The sequence below is a fragment of the Arctopsyche grandis genome, chromosome 10 (assembly GCF_051622035.1).
Source record: "Arctopsyche grandis isolate Sample6627 chromosome 10, ASM5162203v2, whole genome shotgun sequence".
Taxonomy (NCBI): Eukaryota; Metazoa; Arthropoda; class Insecta; order Trichoptera; family Hydropsychidae; genus Arctopsyche; species Arctopsyche grandis.
The window spans coordinates 4508062-4527112 of NC_135364.1; the positions used below are offsets into that span (position 1 = coordinate 4508062).

The 19051-nt window shown below is 33.3% G+C and overlaps 4 protein-coding genes across 4 annotated transcripts in view; 3 read left to right on the forward strand and 1 right to left on the reverse strand.

Moving 5' to 3' along the window:
* Positions 1–8880, forward strand: part of LOC143918083 (uncharacterized) — a 36410-nt gene extending 27530 nt beyond the window's left edge. The window contains exon 2 of the mRNA XM_077439780.1: positions 7342–8880. Within this exon, the coding sequence (XP_077295906.1) occupies positions 7342–8276 (935 nt within the window). The 3' untranslated portion in view covers positions 8277–8880. The remainder of the gene's footprint in view (positions 1–7341) is intronic.
* A 129-nt stretch (positions 8881–9009) lies between these two features.
* On the forward strand, positions 9010–11549 carry LOC143918080 (salivary endonuclease-like). Its single transcript, XM_077439776.1, has 5 exons — positions 9010–9162; positions 9423–9596; positions 9667–9829; positions 9921–10027; positions 10087–11549. Exons 1-5 carry the CDS (start codon positions 9096–9098, stop codon positions 10830–10832), a joined length of 1257 nt encoding a protein of 418 aa, XP_077295902.1. The 5' UTR covers positions 9010–9095; the 3' UTR covers positions 10833–11549.
* An 824-nt stretch (positions 11550–12373) lies between these two features.
* Positions 12374–15722, forward strand: LOC143918081 (salivary endonuclease-like). Its single transcript, XM_077439777.1, has 5 exons — positions 12374–12508; positions 12866–13042; positions 13134–13296; positions 13376–13482; positions 13551–15722. Exons 1-5 carry the CDS (start codon positions 12445–12447, stop codon positions 14240–14242), a joined length of 1203 nt encoding a protein of 400 aa, XP_077295903.1. The 5' UTR covers positions 12374–12444; the 3' UTR covers positions 14243–15722.
* On the reverse strand, positions 14785–17553 carry LOC143917653 (chymotrypsin-like elastase family member 2A). The gene is made up of 7 exons (XM_077439236.1): positions 17438–17553; positions 16457–16695; positions 16183–16386; positions 15925–16089; positions 15527–15651; positions 15075–15249; positions 14785–14990 (listed from the first exon to the last, which is right to left on the reverse strand). Exons 2-7 carry the CDS (start codon positions 16674–16676, stop codon positions 14785–14787), a joined length of 1095 nt encoding a protein of 364 aa, XP_077295362.1. The 5' UTR covers positions 16677–16695; positions 17438–17553.
* Between the last annotated feature and the right edge of the window lie 1498 nt (positions 17554–19051).

Sequence of the window (19051 nt, forward strand, 5' to 3'; positions counted from 1 at the left end):
GGAAATAGAAGACTTCTACGAAAAACTACAGGGCGCATACGATAATAGCCGCCACCACTTTAAAATAATCATGGGCGACTTTAACGCAAAAATAGGACAAAAGGCAAACACAGAAAGAGCAGTAGGCAATTTTGGTACCGGCCAAAGAAACGACAGAGGCGATCGCCTCATAGAATTCGCAGAACACAACAGGCTCTTCATCACTAATTCATTTTTCAGGAAAAACACCAACAATAAGTGGACTTGGGAGAGTCCTAAAGGAGACAGAAACGAGATCGATTTCATCCTAACAAATGCCCTGCACTCCGTTAAAGACGTTAGTGTTTTAAGTAAAGTAGATATAGGCAGCGATCACAGATTAGTCCGTGCCAAGATGGCCATTAATATAAATTGCGAACGTAGGAAATTAATAAAAGGATGCAGTAACTCTCCAGATTTCGCTCAACTAAGGTCTAGGAAAAAGGAATTCGAACTCGAACTTGGAAATCGATACGGGAAATTAAACCCAGAAGCAGACATCGAGGAATTGAACACTGTAATTAGTTCGGTTCTAACCTCAACAGGTAAGAAATTAGGTGGTTTCAGGAAACAGATTAAATTAAGCAAAATTTCAGCGGAAACAAAAAACCTAATTAAGCATAAAAGGAATTTAGATAGGGATAATAATAAGCAAGAATACAATCTAGTAAATAAGGAAATTAAGAAGAGAATAGTCAGGGATGTCAGGGATTTTAACAGCAAGCTAATAGAAAATACCATTAAGAATAACCGTAGCCTGAAAAAGTGCAAACAGGATCTTTTCTTAGGCAAAAACCAAATGATCGCAATCAGATCAGAGAGCGGAGTAATAATTAGGAATAGAGAAGAAATCATAGACAGAGTTTACACGTTCTATGCAAAACTATACGAGAACGACAACGGCCAATTCCCCACTCTGGAATCGACACACGGCCAAAGGGTTCCTGCAGTATTGCCTAGCGAAGTAGAGGCCGCGCTAAAAACTGCAAAGAATGGTAAAACCCCAGGGGAAGATAATATTCCCATCGACTTACTAAAATGTGGCGGCCCCCCCCTAATTAATATCTTAGCTAGGCTTTTCAGCAAATGCATCCAGAACCAAGCTATACCAGAAGGATGGAATAACGCAACTATCATTTTAATACACAAAAAAGGCGACAAAAGCGATATCAAGAACTACCGACCCATTAGTCTACTTTCAGCGGTCTACAAGCTCTTCACGAAGGTTATTACAGAAAGGCTGAAGAATATCCTCGACGAGAACCAACCTATAGAGCAGGCAGGGTTTAGGGCAAATTTCAGCACAATGGACCACCTCCAAGTAGTTGGCGAACTAATCGAGCGCGCCAACGAATATCAACGGCCACTGTGCCTAGGTTTCGTCGATTATGAGAAAGCCTTCGATACAGTTAGTCATAATGCAGTACTTAACGCTCTAAAAACACAGGGAGTGCCGGAACCCTATGTGGGACTGTTAGCTACAATATATAAGAATGCCACAGCTTCAGTTAAAATTTTTTCAGGTACAGATAGATTTAGCATAGGAAAAGGAGTAAGACAAGGAGATACAATCTCGCCCAAGTTATTCAATGCGGTGCTTGAGGGAGTTTTCAGGAAATTGGATTGGGATACAGCCGGAGTAAGCATCAATGGTCGCTTTTTGAGTCACCTTCGGTTCGCAGACGATATAGTTTTAGTAGCTCGTGATTCAGCTGACCTACTTATCAGACTAACACAGCTGGACAGGGAAAGTAGAAAAGTAGGATTAAAAATTAACGTAGATAAGACTAAACTAATGTTCAATAGTTATTGCATGCCTGATAGCATCCCCTTAGATGATAAACCAGTAGAAGTAGTAAATAATTATTTATATTTAGGTCAAATAATTGACATGTCTGGTAGTAAAAATGAAGAGATAAAGAGACGTATGAAATTGGGGTGGAGTGCATTTGGACGGATGAATGCTGTTTTTAAATCAAAAATGCCACTCTGCCTGAAGAAAAGGATCTTTGATCAATGCGTTTTGCCAGTGATGACGTATGGATGTGAAACTTGGACACTGAACGCCAAGATGCAAAATAAAATCCAATGCACTCAAAGAAGTATGGAACGCTGTATGCTTGGCATAACGAGGAAAGACAGGAAGCGGAACACGTGGGTGAGAAATATGACAAGGGTAGTGGACATAGTGGATAGAGTGAAGAGATTGAAATGGCAATGGGCGGGTCACGTAGCTAGGAGGATGGACGAAAGGTGGACAAAAGAAGTGCTTGAATGGTACCCGAGAGAAGGCAAAAGAGTAAAAGGAAGACCGCAAGGAAGATGGGTGAACGAAATTAGGAAAATGTGCGGAATGAGATGGATGAGTGTTGCGCAAAACAGAGACGAGTGGAAGCGTGTTGGAGAGGCCTTCATCCAGCAGTGGATGGCGAATGGCTGTAAATGATGATGATGATGATATATATATATATATATATATACATATATATATATATATATACATATATATATATATATATATATATATATATATATATATATATATACATATATATATACATATATATATATATATATATATATACATATATATATATATATATATATATATATATATATATATATATATATATATATATATATATATACATATATATATTAGGAAACAGATTAAGCTAAGTAAAATTTCAGAGGAAACCAAAAATCTAATTAAGCATAAAAGGAAGTTAGATAGGGATAATAATAAGCAAGAATACAATCTAGTAAATAAGGAAATTAAGAAGAGAATAGTCAGGGATGTCAGGGATTTTAACAGCAAGCTAATAGAAAATACCATTAAGAATAACCGTAGTCTGAAAAAGTGCAAACAAGATCTTTTCTTAGGCAAAAACCAAATGATCGCAATCAGATCAGAGAGCGGAGTAATAATTAGGAATAGAGAAGAGATCATAGACAGAGTTTATACGTTCTATGCAAAACTTTACGAGAACAACAACGGTCAATTTCCCGCTCCGGAATCGACACACGGCCAAAGGGTTCCTGCAGTATTGCCTAGCGAAGTAGAGGCCGCGCTAAAAACTGCAAAAAACGGTAAAACCCCAGGAGAAGATAATATTCCCATTGACTTACTAAAATGTGGCGGCCCCCCCCCTAATTAATATCTTAGCTAGGTTTTTCAGCAAATGCATCCAGAACCAAGCTATACCAGAAGGATGGAATAACGCAACTATCATTTTAATATACAAAAAAGGAGACAAAAGCGATATCAAGAACTACCGACCCATTAGTTTACTTTCAGCGGTCTACAAGCTCTTCACGAAGGTTATTACAGAAAGGCTGAAGAATATCCTCGACGAGAACCAACCTATAGAGCAGGCAGGGTTTAGGGCAAATTTCAGCACAATGGACCACCTCCAAGTAGTTGGCGAACTAATCGAGCGCGCCAACGAATATCAACGGCCATTGTGCCTAGGTTTCGTCGATTATGAGAAAGCCTTCGATACAGTTAGTCATAATGCAGTACTTAACGCTCTACAAACACAGGGAGTGCCGGAACCCTATGTGGGACTGTTAGCTGCAATATATAAGAATGCCACAGATTCGGTTAAAATTTTCTCAGGTACAGATAGATTTAGCATAGGAAAAGGAGTAAGACAAGGAGATACAATCTCGCCCAAGTTATTCAATGCGGTGCTTGAGGGAGTTTTCAGGAACTTGGATTGGGATACAGCCGGAGTAAGCATCAATGGTCGCTTTTTGAGTCACCTTCGGTTCGCAGACGATATAGTTTTAGTAGCTCGTGATTCAGCTGACCTACTTATCAGACTAACACAGCTGGACAGGGAGAGTAGAAAAGTAGGATTAAAAATTAACGTAGATAAGACTAAACTAATGTTCAATAGTTATTGCATGCCTGATAGCATCCCCTTAGATGATAAACCAGTAGAAGTAGTAAATAATTATTTATATTTAGGTCAAATAATTGACATGTCTGGTAGTAAAAATGAAGAGATTAAGATACGTATGAAATTAGGATGGAGTGCATTTGGACGGATGAATGCTATTTTTAAATCAAAAATGCCCCTCTGCCTGAAGAAAAGGATCTTTGATCAATGCGTTTTGCCAGTGATGACGTATGGATGTGAAACTTGGACACTGAACGCCAAGATGCTAAATAAAATCCAATGCACTCAAAGAAGTATGGAACGCTGTATGCTTGGCATAACGAGGAAAGACAGAAAGCGGAACACGTGGGTGAGAAATATGACAAGGGTAGTGGACATAGTGGATAGAGTGAAGAGACTGAAATGGCAATGGGCGGGTCACGTAGCTAGGAGGATGGACGAAAGGTGGACAAAAGAAGTGCTTGAATGGTACCCGAGAGAAGGCAAAAGAGTAAAAGGAAGACCGCAAGGAAGATGGGTGAACGAAATTAGGAAAATGTGCGGAATGAGATGGATGAGTGTTGCGCAAAACAGAGACGAGTGGAAGCGTGTTGGAGAGGCCTTCATCCAGCAGTGGATGGCGAATGGCTGTAAATGATGATGATGATGATATATATATTGTTGCGTAGGGGTGGGTGGAGGATCCAAGTAAAAAGGCCAACAGTCGTTTCACAGCATTTATTGATGATTCAGGAGTTACACACACTGTCACTGCTCCGTCCAGAATGAATAATATCGCCTACGTACCGCCTTATAAAGGGTAGATCTCTCAGGACGCCTAATCTGTTTACCTGTTGTATAGTCACGTATTCGGATATGTATTTCCAAGACATTGGGTCTTCCCGTATCGATTCTGAGAACTAACTAATAACGGTCATTGTTTAGCCTAAATGCACTTAGAGTCCAGATATAATCTTTGGAAGTAAGTGCATGCATTTAGTTAACCGATAACAGATATCCGTTGGTCTAAGTACAATTCGCTCAATCCACGGCGTACGTAACAATATATATATATATATATATATATATATATATATATATATATATATATATATATATATATATATATATATATATATATATATATATATTAGTGGCATGCGGTGAAATTATGCGCGCACAGGATACGGGAGGAAAAGCCTGTTCCTCTTGTTCCTGTTGTATCCTGCTGGCGCAAATTAAGTGAGGATGTACGACGGAGGGAGAGAAAGTTTTACCGCACGCCACTGATATATATATATATATATATATATATATATATATATATATATATATATATATATATATATATATACTAACCGTTTTTCATATGTATGCATGGTAAACGAACATTTTCGACTTTTTAACATTCGGTGCGGTGACGGTCACCCGAGCGCACGATATAATTTTATTTTATTTTGAATTGATAAAGAACTATGGTGATTAAATATTGGGTATATTGAGGATATAGCATGTATCGCCTTGCATTTCGCTGCCTCAATGTGAGGGGCCCATCTCATTTTCTTATCGATTATATTTTGAGATGAACATACCTCGATCGTAAATGAACTACATGTTATTATATATATATATATATATATATATATATATATATATATATATATATATATATATATATATATATATATATATATATATATATATATATATATATATATTAAATTTGAATGGATTCATGTACATTACTTTAATATGTAATACAAAATTTTATTTTCAAAAATGATACGCTTTTTGACCAGTATGAAAGACTTTTAATCTCAAACATATCTTTGATACAAACGTATGATAGGCAGATCCTCACCGAATCGATAACAAAATATAAACAAACGCTCTACTAACTTAACCAAATTAGATATGAATGAAACATCGCATACATATTCTGTTGATTTTGAATGAAATAAGTTTTATATAAGCAACGAGACTATAATTTAGACTAATTACAATACCGATTGCTGCACGGTACAATAATCTTTAGTTGCCAAATAATGTTCAATACCAAATCGGCACGTATTTGATTTCGTTTGCGGTTCATTATAGGCACTTTTCGCTAAGGCAGAACGCCGTCATTGTGTGGTACACTTTTTTTTAACCCGTCTCTCTCTCGAATGAGATCATTAAGACGGCGAGAAAGCAGCTGGCTAGGCAATCCGCAACATTGGCTGCGGATGCTTAATGAAATCGGAAGTTATTTCGTAATGCAAGTAACCGGCTATTAACCCGATGAATAAAACAGGAAGCTGCCGTATTTATATACATATATATTTATATGTATGTATTTGCATGCGCGTAACTTTTTCACCTATTCGCAATGTTTTCATAGTTTCTACACGTACTCGATACGCGGCTGACTTCTCAAACCTGTTTGTTCAATTTTTTCAATTTGTCTGTAGTAAGTAGGTTTACGAAGTTGTAATTTATTGATGAAATATTACAGCTATGTAAATATTTGACCTCGAGTGCTTCCAATAAACCGAACATCGTCCTTAGATCATGCTGAAATCCATACCATCCTATGTATAATATTTGATGAACCGATTCGGCGTAAAGTTAGATTAATGTCACAATATTAGTCCAAGCATATGAAATTGGACGGATTGATTTCCACATAAGCCTGCAAATATATGAGAATATTTCACCAACCCTTAGACTTTCTCGCAACCTCTAACGGAAAAATTTTGATGACTTTACTATATATTGAGAACAATAACGGTTGCATTACTCATTGAGTTCACTGCTTTGTTTATTGGAATATGATGGTGATTTTCTGGTATTCCCACACAAATTTCTCTCATTTTCATACTAGTCATTTTCTAGACAACAGGTTGATCAAAAACGTTTCGAGAAATTAAAAAAAAAAATCGTGCAATTTGATTTCAGTAATATCCTCTTCCTTAATTTATAGCAATATACATATTTCTTATAATTTATATCGATATATTTCTAAGCAAATATATCAAAATATCTCAGTTGATTGACATTGCTCTCTCTTTAGTGTAAAATAGTAAAAATAATGAGTTTATAGGTAGTAAGAAAATTTTGATGGAACAGGGTTAATGCGTGTAAGTTCTAACAATAGACAAGAGCTATAACCAGTGAAATGTTCTACTTTATTATATGCAAAGATTGGCGTTCAATGTATGCTTTTCGCACAAACAATGGTGTTCACTATTGTCAATTTCTTACAAAAACTATTCTTTTTTTGCTCTCTTGCTTTGAATATCAATGAAGTGGTTTATAACTATTTGAAAAGCATATTTTAAATGCCGATCTCTAATTATGTGTATGTCAGCGATTTTGTTTAATTAAACTAGAGTAATCTATGTGCATATGTAGGTATGTATATTTTGTGTCAAAATATTTAATCCATTTAATTTTTCAGATGAAGTTTCGACAAAGCACCATTCTAACGAAGATGCAGTGGCTGAAGCTTCCGCAGATTACGACGATAGTGGAATGTTCCTAGAACCGGAAAGCTCATATAGGCATGCGGCTTTACCCATCAGTGCAAGCGGAGAAGATCATTCCATAGAACTCCAAGGAGGAAGTCAAACATTTTTCCCGACATTTGCCAACCTTTTCCAAGCGAGACAACCATTAGGACACTCGCGACCCATTACGAGCTTCAACCAAGAAGGAGCCTACAGCCAGAGACCGCAAAGTCCTCTCAAACAACTGCTCAACTACCAGGCCCCATCATACAACGGATTCAGAAGCAACGATTATGCCAAAGCCATAGCAGCGCCTTCCGCAGAAGTCAACGGTATTTTGGGTTCTGGAAACTTTGGGGTCATTCGAGGTGGAACTTTCTTCAGCGACAGTTCAGATACTGAATCCCAATATTCAGACAATATCGATAATTCCTATTTCAATAACAACGGTCACGGACGGCCCGCTTTCTATTTCGGCAACTCCAATCCTAGACCCAACTATAACCAAGAGCAGTTCTCCAATTTCAGAGATTTTGCCGACATAAATGCACCGTCTAATTCTGCGTATTCTCATTTCGTTGTTGTTTATGCGAATAAGAATGCAACTTTGAGCGATGTTCAATCGCAAAAATTACCGGAAGTTAGTGATGAGAGCCATCTCTCGGCCAGTCCCAAAAACATCATTGAACGATTGGCGCAAATCGACGAGGAGCAGCACACTGCTTTACCGACGACAGCTCGACCGGAAAAGAAAACTAAAGTTTCGAAAAGCAAAACCAAGCTGGCGCTGCTTGATGATAAAAAGCATTTGAAAAAATATAAAAAATCTGTGGTCAAGAAAAGTGAAGCGAAAGATTTAGTCGATCCGCTTTTGGCGCTTAGTTAATTTTGTTTTTTTAAATTAATTTTTTTTTGAAAATGTTACATGCGAAATTGATATTCGAAAAAAAAAGAAAAACAATACGTGCGATTGAAAATGAATTATCATTTATAATTTTAATTCGCCGTGTAAATAATTGTGATTTCTATATTTATAGCTAAAAAAATCACGACTTTCGATCAAATGTGATCTCCTAATTAAACGATTCATCATTCATTCATATTCGAAAATTCATACTACGGGTAAAATGCGAAGTATACATACATAAATACAAAAATAAAGAATTATTTAGTTGAATTAAATAGTTATAATTAAATCTGCACATACATGACTTCCATTCTTATGCCTACTCTAATGGGGCATTAACAACGACAAAAGAAACTATTATAACATGCTTATATATAAATCATTCGTATAAGAGTTTTCAATGAAATTTTGTATTTGCATAAAGTATATTCTTTGAATATGGAGATAAGTGTTCGTGTTTGTCGTTGTCAATGCAAATATCAGAGTACAGAGAATCTAATAGTATTGTTATTGTTAATTGTTATATTTCTAAGCTAATTATAAGTGATAAAAAGTAATTAAGAAATAAATATACATTTTTTTTAAATAAACCTATATTTTTTTTATCTACGTACATATTTATACTTTGTGAATGGTAATTTTACTAAATTGTTCGTATTGAAAGTTTCATCACAAAAATACTGTGAATAGATCGCAGGGGAAAATACAATCCATATTGACACAGTTGATACTGAATGTGTATTTAAAATAAAGTTTACACGCATGCCTGTTATATTAATTTGATCTAACACAGTCGTCATGGTGTTTTCAAGTAGTCAAGTCATATATTTTATAGTGTTTGTTTTAAATTTCCACATTAATTCAGGTAAATTTTTAAATACAAATCAATTACTATCTGATGTGAAAAACTATTTATATGCGCGTTGGACTGATCAAATAAGTCGATGTTTTTAAGAAATCCGTTTAATTGTCACTTCAAAAATATAGTCCAAGGTCAAAATTGATATAAAATGATTTGTTTTCTAAATTTTTGTATTAAAAGGGTCCACTTTTTTTTTGAAAAATGTCCAGACCGTAATTCAATTTCAATCCAACCGCGCCATCAATTGTATATTTGAATTTAAGGTCAAGAATGCGTCTGGAATTTGAACAGAGATCTGCCGGCCAACGATCCAATTTATTTAAAAGATGGAGCAGATCCTGAATTATTAATACCAAATTCAACAGGCCTCAAATTAGCATTGAATGAAAGCATGATTTTGCTATGTCCAGGAAAATCTAATACGTTGTCCGGAAATGGTAGTGTTTTTTTTTATTATATGTTTCTATGTTAATTAAATACATTCATTTATAAGTTTAATTCTTATAGGATTGCAGGAAATAACAGCAACTTGCATCGACAATAACAAGCTATTATATAATGGAGCGAATTATACTTTGAAAGCCCTCTCATGTAAGAATCCTAGTTATAGCGATTTAAAACCCACAGGGATCAATTGTGCTGATGGAAATGGAGAAATATTAAAAATTGGGTATACAATACTATATTACATTATACATTATATAATATAAGATTATTGATTGAGTTTATTATAATATAATATTAATATTTATTCATTATAGATTTACATCATCGAAAGGATTAGTACCGCTCATTGAAGTGTGTTATAATAAATTAAACGAAACCACTTTTTATTCGAATCATACCCTTTATGGAAAAGCTATTATAGGTATTTTAAAATGAAATATATATTTATCTATATTAAATTTTAATATTTTTGATTTTTAGGAGCTCAAAGTCAAAAGAAAAGGCCAAATTTTAAAGTGAATGGTCTAACTAACGGAAGGGTCGTATCGAACCAATACAAACGAAATGAACAAACGAAAAGATTCACCACACTTTTGGGATCAACACAAGCCGAAAAGTATATCAATAAAAAATCTTTCTTGAGTAGAGGACATTTGGCTCCAGGTGGAGATTTCATTTTTAGAACTTGGAGATTTTCATCGTTTTATTTAGTGAACGTTGCACCTGAGTGGCAGACAGTAAACGGTGGAAACTGGGCCAAAGTTGAAAAATTAGCAAGAGATCTAGCAAATAAGAAACAGGAAGATTTGACTATATATACTGGAACTCATGGGGTCCTCAATATGCAGAGTTCACAGAAAACACCCACCGATTTGTATCTGCTGGATGAAATGAAGTTGAAAGTTCCTAAATGGTTTTGGAAAGTAATATATTCTCCAAGTACTTCTCAAGGAATCGCTATGATTACGTTGAACAATCCACACGTAACTAATGTTACTAAATCTGAATTGTTGTGCAAAAATATATGTGTCGGAACTCATTGGGAAAGACCTGACTGGACCAAATTCGATAAAGGCTATACGTATTGCTGTAATGTCAATGATTTGATAAAAACTATCACTTTTCTCCCGAAAATGAACATTACTTCTAACTTGCTGGGAAATGGAATTACCGATAAAATACCCAGGAAACCAAAAAACATAAAAATCGAAAATAAGAAAGATTAATTTGTTCATTTTATCAATTATTTATTTATTTATTTATTGAATTAACTTGGTTAACAAATACATCGAAAATAAAAATAAAATACATACTTGTTGATTATTTTTTAAAACGATAATAGTATGTAAGAAAATGTTTTAGAAATAAATATACATGCAAAGAATCGTATGTACATACATACATATATACATACTTATATTTTTTTTATTTAAAATACAATTATTTAAATTAATTTATCAAAATATTTTTTATTTACTTACTAATATTACTATAAAAATTGATGTAAAAAATAATGTAATAAAAATATTGAAATAAAAATATTGAAATAAAAATATAAGGTCGAAATCACATTAATTTTCTTTATTTACAGTAATTTATCAGAACAATAGCAATTGGATTCTAAACCTAATAATACATAAATCATATTTTGTTATTAATTTTATTGCAGAATTATGAATAATGAATAAACTATGAATATGAATATGAATAAATTATGAAAATGAATAAAGAATTATGAATAAACTAGACTTTAAACAATATTTATACAGATTTACATATTTTAAAATTAAGTCAATCAAAACAGATTTCTTTTCAATAAGTCACTATGTATGTAGGTACATATATTAAAACTTCTTAAATTAATGTTTGATTAATTTCAATATTCAATCAAAAAAAATTACTTTCAATTGTATGAAATATTATTTTTTTATAAAAATTTTCAGAGATTTCGTTGTGTTATTTATTTTTTTAGGTAAGAAATGTCATATACAATTATTTAATAAACAAACAGACCTAAATTACCATAAATTTTTACAATCTTATTAATATAGTCGCACAAAACATAAATGGCAGTCGAAATTAAAACTATATACTTAATAACTAATTAAACTACGTTGCTTTTCGAAACAAAAAACATAAATACATAATTGGCAGTCGAAGTTAAACTATATACTTAATAACTAATGCAACAACAAATCACTTAATCTTTCCCTGAAAATAACCAATGTATCGAAAAATATATCAAGGTCATTCAATACTTTATTATAATGTAAACAGGACCGTCTGAAAAAGGTATTTTTCGCGTAGTTCGTATGAAAAGAGGGGATATAGAAAGTATCTTTTGCACGTGAGGAGGAAGACCGAGGAATTTTAAGAAGAATTTTGCCTAAAAGGGGTGCAGAGTTGATGTGGTTATTTAAAATTTTGTAAAGGAAGATGAAGATCTAAGAATTCACGTCTTGCATACAAAAAATATCTTGTCGTTCTCTCTGCATAAGCTGTACAAAGGTTACCTGTCCGAAAGTCCAATGATATAAAGAATGATAATTATATTAAGTGGTATACATATAAAACATAAAGCAAAAAGTCATGAACTAATCTTTTAAATTGTTTTGCAAGTATTTTTCAGATTTTCTCAATGTTTGATAACTTTCTGATGGTGGAAAAATTAGCATATATATAGCAGATGAGTTTTTTTTGCAAATATTTATGCAGTTTATTTGCATAATTTATACTGATTTATGTATAAACAACAGCAGCCATGACTAAGCCTTGAGGTGATATAAGAATTAACAACGTCGACAATTTGTTTCAGTATCGTAGATATCTAGCTCAGCGATGGACTCTAAAACGGTTTTGGTTTTATTGGCTGTTTTAATTTGGAAAACATGTGGAATATCAGGTAAAAAAATATTGAGAGTTGTACTAGAAAATACTTATTATGTAGTGAAAGTTTTATTTTGTTCCCAAAATTTATGTATCAATTTTAATGTACTATTTAATTTTAGATATGATATTATTTCATAATTATTTAAATAAAACGTGCTTAATTAAAGTTACGGGTTTTTTTTGACAAAAATTATAAGAATAACAATCATGAATGTGTATTCTAATGCACATTCAAGATTGAACACCTATTCAAATATTCTTTATGAATTTTCACGAGCACAAGTGTTTTCGTGTTACATAATACAGTCATCAAATTGAATAAAAAACATTAACAAAAACTTATTTTTTATATTCTTAACATTATTTCCAGCTCAAGGATGCCTTTGGAATTTAAACACAGATCTTCCAGTTAAAGACCCAATATATTTGAAAAGCTCCAGCAACGCAAATTTTTTAATACCTAATAATGCTTCGGGATTATCTTTGGCTATCAATGAAAACGTGGTTTTGGCATGTCCTGGAAAATCTAACACTATAAACGGAACAGGTGTATTATATGCGAAATTAAATAATTTATATCCATTTAAAATATAATGCAGTATTTTTTTTTAATATAACATATGCATGTATTTATCCAGGTTTACAGGAATTGACAGCAACTTGCACAACAAACAATGAACTATTATTTTCTAATAAAATGTATAAATTAAATGCATTGGAATGTTCTAACACCACTTCAAGTGATCTTGAATATTCTAAAGTAAGCTGTGCTGGAGGACGAGGAGAAATATTTAAAATTGGGTACGTAAATAAATAAATTTAATAGAATAATTAGTTCGTAACGTATAATTCAGCATATATTTTACATACATATATACAGATTCAAAACTTCTAAAGGAACAGCATATCTTATCGACGTATGCTACGACAAAGTTAACGAAGCTTCATTCTACGCCATAAATACCATTTATGGAAAGGCAATAAATGGTATAACAAATTCGAAATTAATGAACTATATTGATTTCTTTAATATTATTATATTTGATTATTTTTAGGAGCAGAAATTGAATCCGATCGACCATCTTTTCGTACTCTAGGATTAACTAACGGCACAACTACAGCTAATATGTATAAGCAAACTGAAGAGTTGAAATCCTTTACAATACTTTTAGGACTGAAACAAGCTGAAAAATATATAACAGACGCTTCTTACTTAGCGAGAGGACATTTGGCTCCAGATGCTGATTTTTTGTTCGGATCCTGGAGTTTCGCAACGTACTTTTTAGTCAATGCTGCTCCAGAATGGCAAGTCGTTAACGCTGGAAATTGGCTCAGGGTGGAAAATCTAGCCAGGGATGTAGCCGCCCAAAGACAAGAGGATTTACAGATAATAACAGGCACTCACTCTGTTCTCCAGCTTCCAAATGAATCCGGAACAATGGTTGATATTTATTTAATGACTCCGAACAAGTTGCGTGTGCCCAAATGGTATTGGAAGATAATTTATTCACCGGCTACTAAAGAAGGGATTGCACTAGTGACACTGAATAATCCACATGTCACTTCGATTAACGTTGGGGAGATGTTCTGTAAAAATATTTGCCTTGAGACAAACTGGTCCAGAGCCGAATGGGCTAACTTTTCTAAAGGATTCACTTTTTGCTGTGGCGTAAATGATCTTATAAGTGCCGTAGGGACACTCTCACCTATGATCGTCACTGGAAACATGACCGGACCCACTGTTTAGTCTTAAAAATTCAACCCATAACCATTTATATCTTATTGATTTAGAATTAATTGTGATACAAGAAAATTTTCAGATGATTTTAGATATGTACAATTAGATCCAATAATAATAATGATTTTCCTGGCGTATGTAAGCCATTGGGTTTATTTGTTCATTAACATTCATTAATATTATATTATATACGAATTTATGCAGACTAATATAACATATTTTACCGTATATAATCTCATGATTTAGTTTATTTTTGTTGAAACAATAGTAAGAATCATAAAAAAATGTATGTCACGATTCACACTAATAAAAGGGACGTATTTTCTTCCTTACACAAATTCTCCAGCAATGTACCCAATATATAATATAATATATTCATAAGTCATAATCACATTTTAAATGTACGCGTTTAAAAAGAGTGTATGTCATGATGCTAAAATATTAGATACTTCCAAAACTAGGTGAGTGTCAGTGAAAATAAAAAAAGAACAATTAAAGATTATTAAGAACTTCGTTTATTCAATTGAAATTTTTGACAATTTTGAATTGAATCAATATCGCTTTAATACAGAATGGATAAAATCAGCGTTCTTGTAGATATTAGTAAATATAGTGTAGCTGTTGTTAGCACAAGTCATTCTAGTGTCATCCAAACTTCCCACGCTGACCAAACCCGTCAAATACCAACGTTTTTGACCCCTTTCGGAACTTGGGAAGACTAAGCCAGCTCCACTGTCTCCATTGCATACAGTTGTACCTATGCAATTTTAGAATTTATGAAGAAAGTAGACTAAAAGCGGATCAAACGTGAATCAAATACAATGCTAACAAAAGAACTAACCGTTGGCAGGTGCACCGGCGCAGATTATATGAGGGGTGACGTATTTTAAAAATTCAGGTTGGTTTTTGAAACTTTCTCTGCATTGATCATAAGTTATAACTGATATATCTGCTCTCTTTAATGTGTTCGAATTTGATGACAAATCTCCCACTCTGGTTATGCCCCAACCAACTACCTATTCGATATATATTTTTTAAAACGTATAAGTTTATTATATCAGAGTAAAATGAATTTATGTATGTTTATACATATTTTGGAAGCAAACAGGAAGCACAAAATTTGAGAAATCAAATGGTTTTTCCACCGCCACCACTGAGATATCATACTGCGAATTCAGGGAAATACCCAAGTAATTGTCAGGAATGTATATTTTTTCAACCTTCAAAAAAAAATTAAATAATTTCCACGCCAGGGATGCAAACAGTATACATTTTTTCGTCAGAATTATTAACCTTGGTTTTTTGTTCGTTAATTTCATCGTTTGTGTTATTCCAATCCCTATAATACTTTCCGGCTGCTATGGCATATTTATTCACATCGTCTCTAATTGCATTACTATTAGAAAAGCAAACAGCAGCTAAAATTGAAAATAATTATTGACAAGACGACGTATATATGTATGTATAATATTATATTTTAATATCTTGCAAAAAATATATATATTTATTTTATTTTTAAAATTGATGTAATTTTAAATAGATTTTTAAAATTAATGGCGACTTTAACATGCTTCTTAAAGAGATCCACACATCTTTGGGCACACAAAGATAAAACCCCAAGAAAACTCTGATTAAGAAATGTCACCTTGAACGAAGAATATAAATATGTATATTTTTAATATGTATTATACTGCTTATGATGAATTTTCTGCTTATTATATTTCCGCCGCAAATCATTTCAAACTGATTGTTGTAATTTTTGTGGAAAATGCCTACATTCCAAGGGGAGTGTTTTCGCATTTCCTTTCTTCCACCTAATATTAGTCCTGTTCCTTCTGGAACTTCCAATCCACAATCTAAAAGTCATGTCAAATATTCAACTTGTGAACGTCTATCTCAAGATTCATTCTAAATCAATTCTTAGCAAAATATCCAAATATTTATATCACCTGATTCGCAACTAGGTAATGTGTGGTCCCATGAGCCCTGATCGCAATTTAATTCCACATTATTGTAGATTGAATTGACGTGATGTTGCTTACAAGATACGGCTACTTTTGTGCCACTAGGCATTGGTTCGTTGCAATCGATCAATAAACCCTTGGAAGTGCACTGTAAGTCGACTGTCAATGAATTCAATGGCTTACACGTCTCTGTAAAATAAAATCCCAATGATGAATTCCAAAATTTCATTGGTGTAACATCATTTTTGCAAATACTAACTGATACACTGTACTGCGTCTTTCCATGTGCCATCTGCTTTGCAATAAGTATTGTCTGTTCCATTCGACTTATAATGTTCATTGCACGAATAGATCAAAACTGTAAACGCACTTACTTTAGAACCTGGTAATTTCACCTCGTCGTTGACTAGATAACTACCATTTTCCGGGTATTCCGGAAGCGTGCACTTTTTCGGTATTCTGAAATATTGAATGAACATGCTTGATTCAAATTATTGTCTTCAACCAATCTTTACAAATACATAAGTATGAATATTTGAAGTTTTATTTTATATGCATACATATTTGCACATATGATGTACATAACTATAGAAATTTGAAATTAAAATTTGGTAAACCTTGTATTTCGTGCAGCTTTCGCATTAGCCAGCAGCGTGGCTCGGTCGTTAAGCTTCTGCTTAACACTGAGAGGCGCCGAGTTCGATCCCTTGAGCTGACCTCGATTGAAAAAGAATTTTTCTGAGTATATCTGTAATGCTGCTGGTCAGACCAGGATTTGTGACTCCTGGTTGATCGTTTCCTATCAGAGTTTGCCAATTTTCTCTGATTTCATTGTTGAAACGATTCCCGATTAAAAATTGGCTAAAAATCCTTCCTACCTACTATGTCACCACTATTTGAGTATGATTAATGTAAATATTACAATAAAAATGTATGTACAATTCATAGATGTCTCGTTAATTGTCGAGTTTGTCAGTGTCTCGTAATTTAGCGACTTATGTATATAATAAAAAATGCTGTATTGTTTGTAATTTGGCCAGGAAGGCGCATTGGGGTTTACCTGTAATGCCTTCCTGGTATGAAATAAAATAAAATAATAAAAAAATAATTACTGGATTCTGAAAAAAATTTAAAATAAATAATACTTGAAACACATTTAATTTTAGAATAAAATAAGTCCAATTTTGATTTAAAAAAGTTATCGGTATTAGAAATTATATTACATATAAATATATTTAACCTGAGCACAAAATAAATAGAACAACTAGCAATTGAATTGAATTCAACCAAGTCGACATGATTTTTATTGATATTTCGAGACGCGCTATTTATTAAAGAGTTGTTTGTAGACTGACTTGTTCTCATTCTAGTTTTACATATACATATAAATCTGATACGAATAAATGACAAATGTATAAAAACACATTTACCGTGTTTATCGTGTTTGCGGTTTAAATGTGTGTGTGTATGAAAATAACTTGATTTATCTTGAAATAATAAAAAAATGTACAACCCGTGAATATTTGATAACCTATTATGATAAAAATATTATGGGTCACTTTGATACATTATTTTTTGAATATTTTTCCTTAAATTAAAATTAATTGACCTTCAGATTTTTATTTTATTATTATAAAACGTAAACGAATAAGGGAGAGGTCATTTATCTCCAAATGCTGATTTCTTATTTGATTTTCCAAGAATTTCAAAACGACTTTCGACAAAACTTCTACGGGACATTGGTTCAGAGTGGAAAATCTAGCCAGGGATATCTGTTTATGTATGTATATAGCCAGGCAAAGACAGGAGGATTTACAGATAATAACAGGCATTCACTGTGTTCTCTAGCTTCCGGATGAATCAGAAACAATGGTTGATATTTAGGTACTATGTAATGACTTCGAACAGGTTGCGCGTGCTCAAATGGTATTATAAGATAATTTATTCACCGGCTATTCGCTCAAGAAGGAATTGATCTGGTGACACTGAATAATCCACAAGCCACTTCGATGAATTTTGTACCACCTTGTTTTCATATTTTCTTCTAGACGAGGTGGTTCATATTCGAGTGGACTATCAACGGTACTAAAGGATCTATAGGTATGTACGAGTATGTATGTACATTTTGCTGCAGCGTTAACGATCTTATGTACATATGTATGTACATGTAGGTGCCGTCGGGACACTCTCAGCGATAACTATGAAAAAACATCATTAAATATACTGTTTAGTATATGTATGTGTATACAGATGCATATACATACATATATTGATACAATTTCAGTTATAAAATAGCAAAAAAAAATATTTATTTAAAATTTTACGGAAAATTGTGTTAAAACGTCACTCTTCCCGTAAAATATTATATTACGTACATATGTATGTATACAACAACACGTGCAAACAAAAATATGTAGAAAAATAATTTACGACTCGTATACATTTCATACGTGCAATAATAATTCCTCTGGAAAATTATTATCATTTTTTTTACGACCCTTGTCGTAATTAGTCACCGAGTCTCTGTCCGCTAATAAGTTTCGTACTTAACGACTACCACCGATCGTATCGGAGGCAATGTACGTACTGCCGGAACCTCTACGTAATTAATTAAATATAGTAATTAATAAAATGTTAAAACGACCTGCTGGGGGGGTTTGGAGTTAACTGTTTATCTAGCGGGCCATTATTCAGGTGGGCCGAGGACAGAAACTACCCCACAAATCATTTGGGCGTTTCCCGATGCGACCCTCTCACGAATCGTCCTTTAAAACCCGGCAACAATCCAGCACACACGTTTCTATCGAAGGCATTACCATCAACGATCGAGCAATTAAAAAGGTGAATTAATCAT

Bases quoted from the DNA above. Each gene is read 5' to 3' on its own strand.
- LOC143918080 (XM_077439776.1), top strand. From the start codon at position 9,096: ATGGTGTTTTCAAGTAGTCAAGTCATATATTTTATAGTGTTTGTTTTA. The intron at 9,597-9,666 runs GTAGTGTTTTTT...TAATTCTTATAG, and splicing joins TAATACGTTGTCCGGAAATG to GATTGCAGGAAATAACAGCA. The intron at 10,028-10,086 runs GTATTTTAAAAT...TTTGATTTTTAG, and splicing joins TTATGGAAAAGCTATTATAG to GAGCTCAAAGTCAAAAGAAA.
- LOC143918081 (XM_077439777.1), top strand. From the start codon at position 12,445: ATGGACTCTAAAACGGTTTTGGTTTTATTGGCTGTTTTAATTTGGAAA. The intron at 12,509-12,865 runs GTAAAAAAATAT...CATTATTTCCAG, and splicing joins GAAAACATGTGGAATATCAG to CTCAAGGATGCCTTTGGAAT. The intron at 13,043-13,133 runs GTGTATTATATG...GTATTTATCCAG, and splicing joins TAACACTATAAACGGAACAG to GTTTACAGGAATTGACAGCA.
- LOC143917653 (XM_077439236.1), bottom strand. From the start codon at position 16,676: ATGTTCATTCAATATTTCAGAATACCGAAAAAGTGCACGCTTCCGGAA. The intron at 16,387-16,456 runs GTTAGTATTTGC...TTTATTTTACAG, and splicing joins AGACGCAGTACAGTGTATCA to AGACGTGTAAGCCATTGAAT. The intron at 15,250-15,526 runs GTTAATAATTCT...TATATCGAATAG, and splicing joins TTAACGAACAAAAAACCAAG to GTAGTTGGTTGGGGCATAAC.